At 47.4% G+C, this 14979-nt stretch overlaps 1 protein-coding gene and 1 pseudogene across 1 annotated transcript in view; one reads left to right on the forward strand and one right to left on the reverse strand.

Annotated features, from left to right (window-relative positions):
- Positions 1 to 8734: 8734 nt before the first annotated feature.
- LOC116887530 lies at positions 8735 to 9149 on the reverse strand (annotated as a pseudogene).
- Positions 9150 to 10733: 1584 nt separating this feature from the next.
- The window catches only part of Scml4 (Scm polycomb group protein like 4), a 90320-nt gene continuing 86074 nt past the window's right edge, over positions 10734 to 14979 (forward strand). Inside the window, 5 exon segments of the mRNA XM_032888868.1 lie at positions 10734 to 10750; positions 10752 to 10780; positions 10783 to 10823; positions 10825 to 10873; positions 10876 to 10914. Of these exon segments, the coding sequence (XP_032744759.1) occupies positions 10734 to 10750; positions 10752 to 10780; positions 10783 to 10823; positions 10825 to 10873; positions 10876 to 10914 (175 nt within the window).

Raw genomic sequence — 14979 nt, forward strand, 5'->3', positions numbered from 1 at the left:
TTCTCTCGCCTCTATTTCCTGAGTGGTAGATTGTGAGTGTGCACTGCTGTGTGTCCAGTTTTTTTTGTGAGACTGGAGACGAAGCCCAGGGCCTCGCGCATGTTAGCGAGCACGCTACCAACTGAGTAACACCCCCAGCCTCTAAGCGCCGCTCTGTATAAGTCAGGGTCTCTTTGAGCTCCTGCTCTGTCTCCCTCGTCTCCCAAGCGCTGGGGTTATAGGCGTTTACCATTGCACTGGGCACCAAAAGACCATCTTCTATCTTTCTAAAATAAATAAAAAAAGATGTCTTTGATATTAGAAAAGGCCCCCAGACTTTAACACAACAGACTCCATGATGGAAGGACCATTCAGATTGTAAAACTCAGCTCATAGATGGTACTAGCAACCAAAATGAAGACAAGGTCTAATCCATCAAAGCCCACAGTTCTGGGCAGTCTCTACATGTACTAACCATGCTTTTTGACTTCTGTAGTTCCACGTCTGGCTACCTGTTCTTGTGAACTGAGGAATGGCAACCCAGAACATGATTTTTGTGCATAAAAGCTCACCCTTGAGAAAGGCTCGGGGCTGTACTGGGATCCCAAACACCCAGAGTAGTCGCCGGCCAGCTAGATAATAGAAAAGACTTTCTATTGGCTTAAGCCCATGTCTGAGCAGTCTTCTTTGATGGATACCCCACAATAGTATGCCCTGCTCTCTTTTCTTTACTGATCTCTCCCCACACACACACACACACACACACACACACACACACACACACACACATAGTCACCCACACCACATACCCCCACACCCTATATCACACCACACACACACTCTCACACACACCACATAACCCCCACACCCTATATCACACCACACTCACACAATCACACACAAACACACATACTCACACACACATACCCCACACCCTATATTACCACACACATACACTCACACACACCACATATCCCCACACCCTATATCACACCACACACACACACAAACACACATACTCACACACACACACATACCCCACACCCTATATTACCACACACACACACACACATACACTCACACACACACACTCACACACACCACATAATCCCCCACACCCTATATCACACCACACACACACATACCACACACACACACTCTCACACACACCACATAACCCCCACACCCTATATCACACCACACTCACACAATCACACATTAGCACTGCTGGAACTGGTGCTAGGCTGTAGGAAAGCGCTGAGATGTGGGGAAGCAGATCTGGTTGGGGCCAGAGGAGATCCCTGGCCTGTAACAAGGTGGCCCTTGGGGTTCTCAGACTCTTGGACATCTAGGCACTGCTGGGAGTCATGGAAGAGAGGAGAATGGAATGGAGTTAGGGGCCTGATGGCTGCATCTAGCCTGGGGTGGGGCTGGGGTTGAGGGTTGGGGTGGGGGACAAGGGAGCTCCCGCTTGTCCCAGCAGATGGTTGTCCTTAGCTTTGTGGATGCAGGCTTGGTGGCAGTTGTGGCTGGGAACGAAGAGAGGCCTTCTACTGGAGATTAGGCTCTGGCTCTGTAGGTAAAGGCCTTCTCTGTGGCTCCCTACAGTGGATTCCGATGAAAAGAGACAGTCCATGGTTCTAAGACATTTATTGTCATGTCGGAAAGTGGATGCGTAAAACCATACCCAGTTCTCAGGGTAAGCCTGAGATTAAATACCTTTTGCAGGGAGGAATGTCTGGGAAGGGAAGCTTATTGGCTAAGCCCTCTGGGCCCCTAGGTACCTCATTAGCACGGAGAACTCTATCTTGAGCCGACGTGACCACAGCACATGTCTCTTTTATGTGAGAAGCATGGCATGTGTTCCAAGTCAGGAGTGTGGCAGGGAGCTGGGAGTCACCTAAACCTCAGGTGCGTGCCTATCGAGTCTACAAGTCTGGACCTGCTCTACCTTACCAAACTTCCTGGCATGGTTTTATATCCACAATGCACCACACACACACACAGAGAGAGAGAGAGAGAGAGAGAGAGAGAGAGAGAGAGAGAGTCAAAGCAGAAGGACTCACAAGGTCGAGAAAGCATTTATAGATAAGGAGGCCTTTGGATTGCTACGAAAATAGTTTATCTTTCTCCCTGAAGGCAGATGTAGTGACAGTTTTATATCAACTTGATACAAGCTAGAGTCATCAGAGAGGAGAGAGCCTCAGCTGAGGAAATGTCTTCTAGGTAAGCCTGTAGGACAATTTTTAAAATTAATGATAAATGTGAGAGGGCCCAGCCTATCATAGGTGGTGCTATCCCTGGGCTGGTGATCCTGGGTTCTACAAGAATGCAGGCCGAGGGGCTGGAGAGATGGCTCAGTGGTTAAGAGCACCGGCTGCTCTTCCAAAGGTCCTGAGTTCAATTCCCAGCAACCACATGGTGGCTCACAACCATCAGTAAATGGGATCTGATGCCCTCTTCTGGTGTGTCTGAAGTCATCGAGAGTGTACTGATATAAAAATCAATCATCAATCAATCAATCATCTTTAAAAAAAAGAATACAGGTCAAGCAAGCCACAGGGAACAAGCCCGTAAGCAGCACCCCTCCATGGCCTCTGCATCAGCTCCGGGTTCCTGCTCTGCACAGGTTCCTGCCCTCACTGCTTTTGATGATGGAACTGTTAGCAAAATGAACTCTTTCCTCTCCAAGTTGCTTTTGCTTACGGTGTTTCACCATGGCTGTAGTAAACCCGACTAAGCTAGCAGATATCTACAATTAGTGATTTCGAGGGATGAGGAAAACCCGTGTCTGAGAGTCTGACACTTGCTGAGATTTACCTAGACAGACCTCTTGAAACTCACTCAGTAATAATGACTCGTCCATTTCCACCTCCATACCAGGAGCTGCATCACGTGCTGAGGAACAGCTGTGTCTTAGGCTGGCTGATGGTGGTGGAGGTGGTTTGTTTTGTTTTGCTGTGAAGAGACATCATGACCACAGCAACTCTCAGAAAGGAAAACATTTACCTGGGGCTGCCTTACTGGTTCAGAGGTTCAGTCCATTATCATCATGGTGGGAAACACGGCAGCGTGCAGGCAGGCAAGGTGCTGGAGAGGTGGCTGAGAGTTCTGCATCAGGATCAGCAGGCAGCAGGAAGAGAGAGTGACACTGGGCCTGGCTTGAGTTTCTGGAACCTCAAAGCCCGCCCCCCGTGACATAGTTCCTCCAGCAAAGCCACGCCCCCTATAATGCCTCTCTTATGGGCCTATGGGGGCCATTTTCATTCAAACTACCATAAGCTTAGAGTGGGATCTGTTCTCCAACACTTTGGAATTTATAGACTCATGACCAATGTACAGCCCTGAAGTTGGTGCCCCTTACTTTACAACCCTTTTCAGGCCAGATTCTGTCTCAAAAGGAGAAAGTCTGGGCTGTGAGTCCACCTAACCATCCAACCTCAAGGTCAATGCTTCTGTTCCGATGACTCCTAATATCAACCAACGTCTCAGGCTCAGAGCACAGAGAGAGGAGGCCTGTCTGAAGCGACCATGTTTTGGGTCCAGCAGCGTCTGAATGAACAATCCTTTACTTAGATGGGACATGTTTTCTCTTCACTCAATCATCAACTTTATTTAGTACTTAACACGGGGTTTTACCATTCTAGGATGACCCCCTCTGTATATTGCTTGTGCTCAGTGCCCCAAGCCCTTCCAGAGCTCCAGGGTATGCCTGAAGGGAATCCCAGAGCAGGGGACAGCAGAACAGTCCTCAGGTTAGCTTAGGCTGTTGTCTGATGTGTTCCGCCTTGCAGGAAAAAAATATTTGTTTTTATTTTAAGGGTGATTTATGAGAAGTTCTGGGGATGTGGTTTAATCCAAACACTTGGGAGGCAGAGGCAGACAGATCTCCATGAGTTCCAAGCCACCTTGGTCTAATTCAATAGTTCCAGGCCAGCCAGGGATACGCAGTGAGACCCTGTCTCAAACAAAGCAAAACAAGATTTATGAGATGTGTGAGTGCGTTTCCCAACATGACAAGGAAAGATTTCGTTCCTGAAAATGGATGGCTCCACTCAAATCCCTGTTAGCACAAAATGAGTGGGGCTGCTCTGCGGAAAATATAAAAGAATAAAAGCATGAAAATTACTCACAATTTCACCACTGATAAGTCATCACTGCTAACATTTCTCCCACATTTTATAAATCATTCCTGGTTTTTTTTTTTTTCAAAATAAAATTCCATTCTGCATCTTACTTCCTCAGCTGCAATTTTCTCAGCAAACGTGCATCATGAATCTCTTTTCCTATTGTTCTAGCTCCCTGACATCCATTTTTTTAAAAATAGGATAATATCTCTTATTTATTCTTGACAATTTCCTACATGTAAACAATGCATCTTGAGCATTGGGACTCACCCTCCCAACTCTCCCAGAATCCCCCACGGCTCCCCATTCCCAGGGGATTCCCTGATGGGTCAGGCGCTTCCATGTCCTCTTTGTTTCTGTAAATATCCCACTGAACCCACTGCACGCTGCCTGTTTGGGATGCTGGCTGATCTTGTGCAGGTAACCATAGTGGCAGTGCCTGGAGCAGGTCCCAGTGTCACAGCACAGTGTCTCCTAGCATTCTCTCAGCCCCTCTTCTCCAGCTGGTCTTTGCTACTTTGTGGGTTCTTCTCCCCCCCCCAACCCCCCCGCCCCTGGTTCACTCCCTTACACTAGACAGGAGAAGAACAAGGGCAGAGGGAAGAGAGGAATTAGGAACAGCCTTAAATCTGATTTCTTTTGTTTCTTCTTTGACAAGGCTACTAACAAAACACAACCAACCTCCCTAAATGAACATGTTCCCCGTCCCCCCTACCCCCCACCCCACTGCCTCTCTGGGGCCCTAGCATTTATAAACCTCTGAAAAGCTTCCAGAATTCCAAACATAACACGATTGCAGAAATCGATCTGCAGCTGACCAAAACATGCTTCTGCTAGAGCACGAGGCAAATCATGGTCAGCTGCTGTGGATGGTCCAAAGCAGCCCCACTCCCCACACCACCCCTCACCCACTCCTTCTTTCTGAGCTGTCTTCTTTAAAACTTCCTCCATGGGCGTGGAGGTGCTTACCTTTAATCCCAAACACCTAGGAGGCAGAAACAGGTGGCTTTCTGAGTTCAAGGTCAAGCCTGGTCTACGAAGCAAGTTCCAGGACAGCCTGGGCTACATAGAAAGATCCCGTTTCAAAAAAAAAAAAAAAAAAAACCAAATAATACTTCCTCAAGTTGTCAGATAGATATCTCTATTCATTAGGTCATATGCTATTGGGGAAAGAAAAATATGCTTTTTCCTTTTGCAGCACTGGGAATCCATCTCCAGGCCTGGCACATGCTCAGTACGTAAGCTATCACCGAGTTACACCTCCAGCCTGAACGTGTGCCTTTTTGTGTCTTGTTAATCACAATCACAGCTACTTTAAGCCGCAAACCCATCAACCTGAAGTGCTGATCTGTCAAGCCTGGTGGAGAGAGTGACTCTTAGGGTTGTAGAATTGTTAGCCCCAGATGGGCTCACAAAGACAGCATAGTGTCCAGTTTCATCTCCAGTCTAAAGCAAGGTGGTGATTGGACCAAGGTCATAGAGGGCTGGAATGAGAGGCAGTGCCAGGAAGCTGTTGGGAGAGACCAATTAACCACTGTGTCTTGGAAGCAAATGCCAGGGCAAACCTGTCCATCACTTCTGAGCCCTTGGCAATTTGCCTAGCATCCTGGAGGCTCTTTTTTTTTTTTTTTTCCTGGTCTATGGAGTGGGACCAATACCTATTTTCCAAGATTGATGAGTGTCTTAGTTAGGGTTTTACTGCAGTGAACAGATGCCATGACCAAGGCAACTCTTATAAAGGAAAGCATTTAGTTGGGGCTGGCTTACAGGTTCATTATCATCAAGGGGGCATGGCAGCATCCAGGCAGGCATGGGGCTGGAGGAGCTGAAAGTTCCAAAGCTGTTCTTGTTCCAAAGGCAGCTAGGAGAAGACTCTGGCTTCCAGGCGAGGAGGGGTGTCTTAAAGCCCATGCCCACAGTGATAAACTTCCTCCAACAAGGCCACACCTCCAAATAGTGCCACTCCCCGGGCCCAGCATATCCACCCCACCACACTGAGGTTGGACTACATGGAGCAGTAGTCCTTTAGTGTTACGTATCACCTTAGAATGGCTGTGTGGGCAGGCCATAATGCTGATGCCTTGCCTACAGCGGAATCCTCTCAGCCTAAAGCTCGTGTTGGGAAACTCCATTTCTCCAAGCAAAGGTTACACTTGATCTGGGTGATGTCTTCATCAGCAACTAACAAACCCCCAAAGGGAACCCTTTTCCCTTCATTGCCTCTTGCTACCCACCAACCAAGTGGTGTTTATGTGGAGTATACTGTGCTCTGAGAGAGAAATGTGACCACAGCACAGAAAAGAGCAGGGGGGCAGGGCGGAGGGAGGCTGCAGAGATGGCTCAGTGGTTAAGAGTATACACACTGTTCTTCCGAAGGCCTAGAGTTCAATTCCGAGCACCCACATGGCCTCTCACAACTGTGTGACGTTGCCTTCTGGTATGCAGATGTATACGCAGCAAAGTACCCATATACATAAAATTCATAAATAAACACATCTTTTGTAAAAAGAGCATGGTGGAAAGCACTAAGCGATACGATGCACTGTGTGTGTAAGTGTGTGTGTGTGTGTGTGTGTGTGTGTGTGTGTGTGTGTGTGTGTGTGGTGTGTGTATGTGTGTGTGTGTGTATGTGTGTGTTGTGTGTGTGTTGTGTTGTGCATGTGTATGTGTGTGTGTGTGTGTATGTGTGTGTATGTGTGTGTTGTGTGTATGTATGTGTGTGTGTGTGTGCGTGTGTGTGGTGTGTGTGTGTGTGTGTGGTGTGAGAGCTGAGTGTGGGTGTGTGTGTGGTGTGTGTGTGTTGCATGTGTGTGTGTGTGTGGTGTGTGTGCATGTGTGTGTGTGTGTGTGTGTGTGTGTGTGTGCATGTGTGGGTGTGTGTGCATGTGGGTGTGTGAGTGTGTGTGAGGTGTAAGGTGTGTGTGCATGTGTGGTGTGCGTGTAAATGTCTGTGTCTATTGGCACATATATGTGCACATACGTGTGAAGGCCAGAACAGAGGTTGATGCTAGGCATCTTCTTTGATCCCTCTACTTTACTTAGAAGGGCAGAGTCCCACAATGAGCTGGAACTCTCTGGCTCACCTGACCCACTTAGCCAGTGCACGCCAGGATCCTGTCTCTGCTTCCTGGTCCCGATGGGATTGCAGACTCACCACACCTGCCTGGCATTTCTGTGAGCGTTTGGGGTCTGAACTCCGATACTTATGCAGCACGCACACACCTTATCCACCGAGCCATCCCCCCCAGCACAGCCTGAGCATTTTGGTGGTCATCCAGGGATATACAAGGTCAGGGCTGTGATGGAGGAGGAGGACACTTTGCCTTTTAAAAATCCTTTGGCGGGGTTGGGGATTTAGCTCAGTGGTAGAGCGTTTGCCTAGCAAGTGCAAGGCCCTGGGTTCGGTCCCCAGCTCCAAAAAAAAGAAAAGAAAAAAAAATCATTTGGCAGATAATCACCATCCCACACATTTATTTTTCTTACATGCTTAACTTAAATTTTTCTTGGAATAAAATATTCAATATTTTTTGTAAACTATTGGTGACTTAAGGCCTGCGGTGATGGCTAAGCAGAAAGGATTTTGAGTATCGTGCTTGCGTGCATGTACAGTTCATCTCAGTAATATCGATCTAAATATTTCAGCTGGGCTTTAGTTAACTTCAAGGTCATGTGTGACTGCCAAGTTGACCCATGGAATGGCGAAGCAGCAGCCCAGCACACCTGGCTGAGGGACAAGCCACACAGACAGGGTCTGCATGCAGAGGTAGCGTTCGGATCAGAGGCAGAGCCCCTCAGAGTCTTCCTGGGAAAGGAAAACCGAAGGTCTTTGGAGTAAGAGTCCACCGAAGCCTTTTCTCTTTATAGGGTTTGATTCCTTAAGAAATGTTGGTTTCATTTGTCGAAAGAGCCATATTAAATTAAACACCAGTTACCCACGTTCACCTAAGGTGCCCTTTAGTGGAACACTGTGTGAGACTCTATGACCACAGCTATGGCTGGAACTTGGTGCAGGCCACATTTAAACCACCCATCAGGCCCTAGTGTGCTCCCCCTCCCCCCAGGGCCTTACCCTATAGCTGAGGTTGCCCTGAGACTCACCATGTAGCCCAGGCTGGCCCATTTCTTTCTGCCTCAGGCTCCTGAATGCTGACATCACAGGTGTGTGGCCCACGCCTGACCGGCTTCTAATTTCTCTTCCCCTTCTCATCTTCTTCTTTAGGCCCCTTTCTTCTTTAAATGAAGTCAGTTATATGAAATTACAAACAGCTCCCCCCACCCAAATGAAACTTCCAAGACTGTATTTTCCTGAATAAAACATTAAAATTCGACAGGTGAGTAAAGTAAGGATGTGGATTCCTTCTCTTCCTTCTCTTCCTTGTCTCCACTTTTTACTTTTTCCCTTTGGTTTTATAATATATTTATATTCAAAGGATAAAACCCTTGACAGTTTAAATACATACAAGTCCAAAGGAGTTGCTGTAGGTCAGTGGCGAACCCACGATGCTTTTTCAGTTGCGCACTGCCTCCTCTAAGGCCTCTTCCCACGAGGAGAGGACTCTGTGACTATTCCTACCCCTACTCCTACCCCTCCTACCCCCAGGGTTGGAAATTAGTCTTTATTGCCTCTGCTACTTGAGGGGGATGAATCGGGAGGAGTGGGTGGCCTCAGTATTGGGCCGGCTATGCTTTGCCAGCTTGTAGGCGATGGAGAACTCGCCCAGGTAGTGGCCGATCATCTCTGGTTTGGTCTCCACCTGGCTGAAGGTCTTGCCATTGTACACACCCACCATGCTGCCGACCATCTCAGGCAGAATGATCATGTCCCTCAAGTGGGGCCTCACCGCCTCGGGCTTCTCCATGGGTGATGCCTCCTCCTTGGCCTTTCTGAAGCCCTTGAGCCTGCTTCCACCGCAGGCATGGTCTCTGTCAGGCGCTGTACAACGGCATCAGCTGTTCGTAGGACATGTCTAGCAGTTGGTCGAGATCCATGCCATGGTAGGTGAACTTGTGGAAGGTTCACTTCTTCTGCTCCACCTCGGCCATCTTGGCTGCTGTTCGGTAAAGGAAGCGTTCCCACCCATCCTCCCTAACCACACGGATCCGCACTTTGTGGTGAACATGCTTACTTTTCCTCGTCTACATCATGAGTTTCAGCCCGAAGTTTGTCTCTCATGACCCTAATAATTTCTACTTGGGCCAAATTGCCCATATCTTTCATAAAATGGAGATCTATTGAGAGCTTTTCTGGACCAATCTTGTTTTGCTAACTCAGCCTGATTCCCTTGGATGTCAAAGGGAACATTTACTATACTGTTGGTACAAATGTGTGACTCTTTGTGGTGTTTGGTAGGAATGGAGACTGCCATCCAAGCTGGGCCAGGACCAGCATGGGAACCAACTTGGGGCAGAGGAGTCAGGGCCATGGCTGGCAGCCGACATAGGCAGGAAGGACACATGCCACCCAGGGGATCCCTTCTTTCTTAGTAAGGTTAATGCTTTGACTTCAAAAACATCAATTTCCCGTATCTATTTAATTTAATTGGACAAATTTACTTCAGACGGCACATACCTTCAGGTAAACTTCAAATTGAAGTTCCTTTCTAATTTTTCATATTCTCGGTAACTGGCTAAGCTATGACCCAGACCTTCCAAATTAGCTTAGCTAATGGTCAGTCCTGGCTATAAACATGCTGCCCGTCCCTGCCCGTCAGCCTGGTAGAGAGACCAGGCATTTCATCTGTAGGAGATGCTTGACACGCATCCCGTGTCCCCAGATGAATGAAGTCAGCACCAGAAAACCTGGACTCACTTTATAGAAAGAAGGGGAGGAGAAAAGGCGCCTTCTCTGGTACAGGCTGGTTTAGTGGACAGGCAGTGGGTATGGAGGAGAGACAGCAGCCCTTCCCCAGGCAGGTCCCAAGCGTGTTTGGGCATGGAGAAACACTTCCATATGTGCATACACGGATGTGGAGCCGTGTGGCATTAAATGTATGATAGGTAGCTTCAGAGATGAGAGGTACAGCCATGGTGTGTCCCCATGGGTAAGCTCCTCTGACAATACACAGGTTCTCTGTTGGAATAGCATCGTTCTTCCTTCCTTCCTTCCTTCCTTCCTTCCTTCCTTCTTTCTTTCTTTCTTTCTTTTCCCCAAAGCCAAACATTAGCCGTGTCAGATCACGACAGTCTTATAAGCCTGGTGTGGCCCTCACTGCTGCAGGACTGGGACAAAGAGATGGTGTTACAGTCTGGTTTCTATGGCAACGGAGGAGGGGTCATGAAAACTGAAATGCAGGAAAACACCCATTCTGACTATTGTGACATAATTCAGTTTATTACAAGGAAGTAACTATCTAAGAAGCAGAAGTGTCATTACCTGCCACAGCTCCTGTTCACAAAGAGCTGCACTGTACAGAGGAAAGAAACCACACACACACACACACACACACACACACACACACACACACAGAGCTCTCGCTTTCTGCATGTAAAATGTGTGTGTGTTTTTTAGAAGCCAGTGGTTGGCTGGTTTTCCGGACATGATGTGGTTGAAGCTGTCATCGTAATGGAAATTCACTGCTGTAGCTATGGTAAATCGAGCGCTCTGCCTGTGCTGAATGCATTAGTCTAATGAGATGTTTGCAGCGGGCGAGCAGGGCTGCTGGCGACTGGCTGTGAGCCGTAGCACACGGGTGGAGGATAGCTTGTGCCACACTCACAGGACGTGTGCGTGCGGGAAGTCACCTGTCTCCTAAGACAACACTCCCGACCTCATCAACACCCTGATCAGGGTCCTGTGACCCAGCTGTAGGTAAGGGACGCGCATGCTGGAGGGTGTGCTGTGGTACTGTTATACGGCTCCTTTTCACCGGGCTGTCAGCACAACAGGTTACCTGCTTCAGTTCCTTTGGGAGGGTTTGCATGCCTGCCTCCGTGGTAATGCACGAGTATCTGGTGCTAAAACTACTGAGTCCGGCGGGGAAACTTCAGATCCTAACATGCAAAATACGATGTTTGATTTCTCAACTCTATCTCAAAGGAAGATGAGATAGAAACATACAGTTTATAGCCATTTTTGATATTACACACCGCTCTTTAAACCTGCATGTAAATATGTGCAAAGTTTTATTTTTTCAAACGTGAACTTGGTGTATTTTTTCCCCTAATAGTGATTTTGCCTTATTTTGTTTTATTAATTTAAAAATTGTAGTGTGGTTTAGGTTACAAATATTTACCTAAAATTTATTATTAAAATCGGCATGATATAAGCACTCACCAAAGTGTTTGCTTTTAAGTTGGATTTTATTGACTTACGTTGAATGTTGCAGGTGGGATAGTTCATGTGTTTTTGTGGCTAATTTACCACAGATAAGAATAGTATTAATTGTCTGCAAGTTCCTGCTGTTAGTTCTTTAGGAAGAAAAAAAAAAATCCCAGGTTAGTATGGAATGCTTGGAGTTTTCCCAAGTTCAAAGACAAAGTCACTTCCTTCCCCAACACAGTACTATGTGACCCAAACTAGCTCCCACCGGTTCTTCCTGCAGCACCAAGTGTCACAGACAGGTGCTCTGTGGATGGACAGGACCGGTGGGAACCGGTGCGGAGGGGGCTGCTGAGTAAGCAGTTTTTACTCGTCATTGATGGGTTTTGTGACGATAAACCAGGGGTGGCTTGCTGTGTTGCCTTTCTAGGGTCATGGCATTTCTCACAAGGGCTAAAACCATCAGCAGCCCTCTGAGAAAACAGGGCTTTGTAGCCAGGGTTGGGCCGGGGGGGGGGGGGGGACTTGAAAAGTGATCCAGATGTGGTGGTTGTGTGTTCCATGCTTGTAGTTCCTTTCTCAATTAAGGAACGATGTTTTTGAAGGGCCAGAGACATAATTGCCCTTCCCCTCCTCAAGGCATTTTTCTCTTCTTATTAAAAACAAAACGAAACGGAACGTCTGGAGAACTCGGGAAAATATAGAGGCCACTGTAGAGAAGGTGCCCGAGTTAGACTATTTTATGGATCATTTTGAATGTCTGTTGCTTGGTAGAAATGGCTTGGTCTATCTGAGTAACAGTTACCGGGTGGCAAGTACCTGGAAAACTAGCAGTGAGTGGCCGTCAAAATGCTGCTACAATGTAAACACCGATGCCCCATTCAGAGAAGCTGCTTGTAGCTTTAGGATCGACCTTTAAAACATAGCTGTCAACTGTTTTAAAAACATGAGTGTTTTCTATCTCTCTTAACATTGTGCCTGTCTGACTTGTATCAGAAGAGGAGACGCAGATTCTACAAAATCCCAAATTTTGTCGAAATTACTTTTATTTTATTAAAAGCTGTATACTCGAGCAATAATAAGACAGGAAAAATGAGCGGGCAGGTGTGACTTCTTCCTGCACAGCCTTTCTGCTGCTGGTGTTTTCTGCCAGCCCAGCCGTAGTTTCACTTTCTGGTTCTGGTTGTGGGGCTGAAGGTTGGAGGTCACAGGCGATCAGCTTCTGGGAAACAAGCCAAACTCAAATGTTGTCACCTCAACTCATCCGCTTTGATCTTGCCAACTCAAAAAAAAAAAAAAAAAAAAACACCAACAACAAAACCCAAGGACTTTTAATATATTCAATACTGCTCTCGTGTGATAAAAATTCGAACAAGATCCTGAAGGACAAAGACAGAAGTTTAAAAAAAAAATTTTTTTTTGACTAAACGGTTGGAAAATCATGACCAGATTGCCTTAAACCTTTCATAACATGGTGGCTTTTATTTGTTTCTTTTTCATCTTAATGTTGGAGCTCAGTGCTTAACTGCAGTGAATGGAGGAAAATAACAAGGAATGCTCGCCGAATAACGGCTTTTCTGGTGGAAAGCTGGGGTGTGGAACACAAAACTCAGAGTGTTTGTTAGGTCTGTCTACAGTTTGTCAGACCCAGGGCATCACACACACACACACACACACACACACACACACACACACACACACACACACACACACACACACACACACACGCACGCACGACGCACGCACGTGCACACCCCTGGTGGTGCACACTTTAGAACAGACACCACCTCCGACAGCTTCAGCATTCCATGACCTCAGTGTAGCTGGGCTGTACGCTTTCTCGAGATCAGAATTCTACCTCCCTCCTGTTTCACCTTCTTAGATTTAGTTTGAGAACAGATCTGGGATGAAGATGAAGATGGACTCCTTTCCCATGAGGGGAAATCGTTTTCCTGAGATGTTTATGGGAACAGGCTCCTTCCTGTCAAGCGTGAGCACAGAGGTTTCTTTTTAGTGATGGGCAAATTCAGTATTTCTGAAAAAGCCTTTAAAAAAAAAGTTTATAAGGCTATTTTATGTCTTCATCCCGAAGTCTCCCAAGAGACTTTGAAATTTACACGTTTTCCCCTCCTTTTAAAATGTTTTTGTTGCTCTCGGAGACAGGTGAGGAGAGACGGGGGAATTCAAATGGTCCCTAGGAGGAAGAAAAATCAGATGGTTTGGTGCAAATATAAAGTTACAGAAGCCGCCAGGGTGTCTAGTAAATTACTCTAAATTTTAATTAATGAGACACAAAAGCCATACTACAAGCTTTAAAAATTACCCTTTTATCAATACGGTGGTAATTAACTTTCTCTAGAATTAGCGATTCTCTGAGCCCCGGGCAGTATGCCGCCTGCTAAGTTCTTTGGAATGCTGCCAGTTTTTAACAATCGGTCTCTTGGCAAAGCTAGTGATTTTTAATTCAAATATCTATTGTGGCATTTTTCAGTTGTGGCTCAAAGACCATTAAGATCACTCAAACCCTGGCGAAATCTCTGAGACCCAGAGTAGCTGGGAATATTTGGTTTGCATTAGAATTAGTTACTTTCTCTTTCTTCGTTTTCCCCGTTTCTACCTTTTCCTCGGCAAACCCCGTGGCTGGAAGCCATGGTGATGAATTATGGTTTGCGGGCGCGCGCACAGCCCCCGGCTTCATTCCGGTTCGCTTTATCTCGGCTTCAGTTCTGGAGAGTGGGTGTGTTCCCTTACACTCCTGCAAGCTTGCGTGGGTGGGCCATCAGATGCAGAGACCTGGGTGGAGACGCGAAGGAAGCACAGGTCTGAGACCTTTTTCTGTTGTGTCCAGAGGTTTGCAATTTGGCTGATTTACCCATAGGGATGGCTACTGGTTGTAGGAGCCAGTCCTCACATCTCAGAGGAGCCCCGAGCAAAACCACGCACATGCACACGCACGCACACCCACACGCACACGCACTTTTTTGGTCAGGCTGGGATGCTAGTGACTAGGTCTAGGCAGTCAGTGCCCACTGAGACAAAGCGCCCCCGCTTTCAGTCGGGCGCGCCTTTTGGAATAAATCAGCTCCCTGAAACCAGGAGGAGCCTTTTAGCCACAGCTAAAGAGACCACACTCTTCAGGTCGTAGGGTGGTGACAGCTTGGGTTACTCTTTTCAGAGAAGGAAGGAAGTTATCGCCCAGGGGCAGTCCTGAGTTTGTACTAAACTAAAGTCATTCCAGAGTCCTGGTGTCACCCTGAAGGCAGGGGAGTGTGCCCTTGGCTCTCAGGCAGGGTCCTCTTCGGTGTGTAGCTTTTCTTCCCCCTGCCTGCGGCAGTGTCAGGAATCTGGTGCTGCCAGCCTACATCCACCTCTCTTGAACCCCGGTTCCTCAGACACCCTCCTTCAGAAAGTTTCACTTATGAAGTACCTGAGTGAAGGTGTTGACTCAGGGAGAACGAGGACCGGGCTCGCTTTCTGCAGAAGCCACAACAGCGAAGGGAGATGTGGGGTTGACTGTAGGGAGAACACCAACATGCCGCCGGGCAAAAGGCCCCAGTGCGCTCTGAGATCTGAGAGGTGGCAGTGCTGGCTGCCCAGACTGATGGTGACTCAGCT

This window comes from Rattus rattus, chromosome 18, assembly GCF_011064425.1.
Source record: "Rattus rattus isolate New Zealand chromosome 18, Rrattus_CSIRO_v1, whole genome shotgun sequence".
NCBI classification, from domain to species: domain Eukaryota; kingdom Metazoa; phylum Chordata; class Mammalia; order Rodentia; family Muridae; genus Rattus; species Rattus rattus.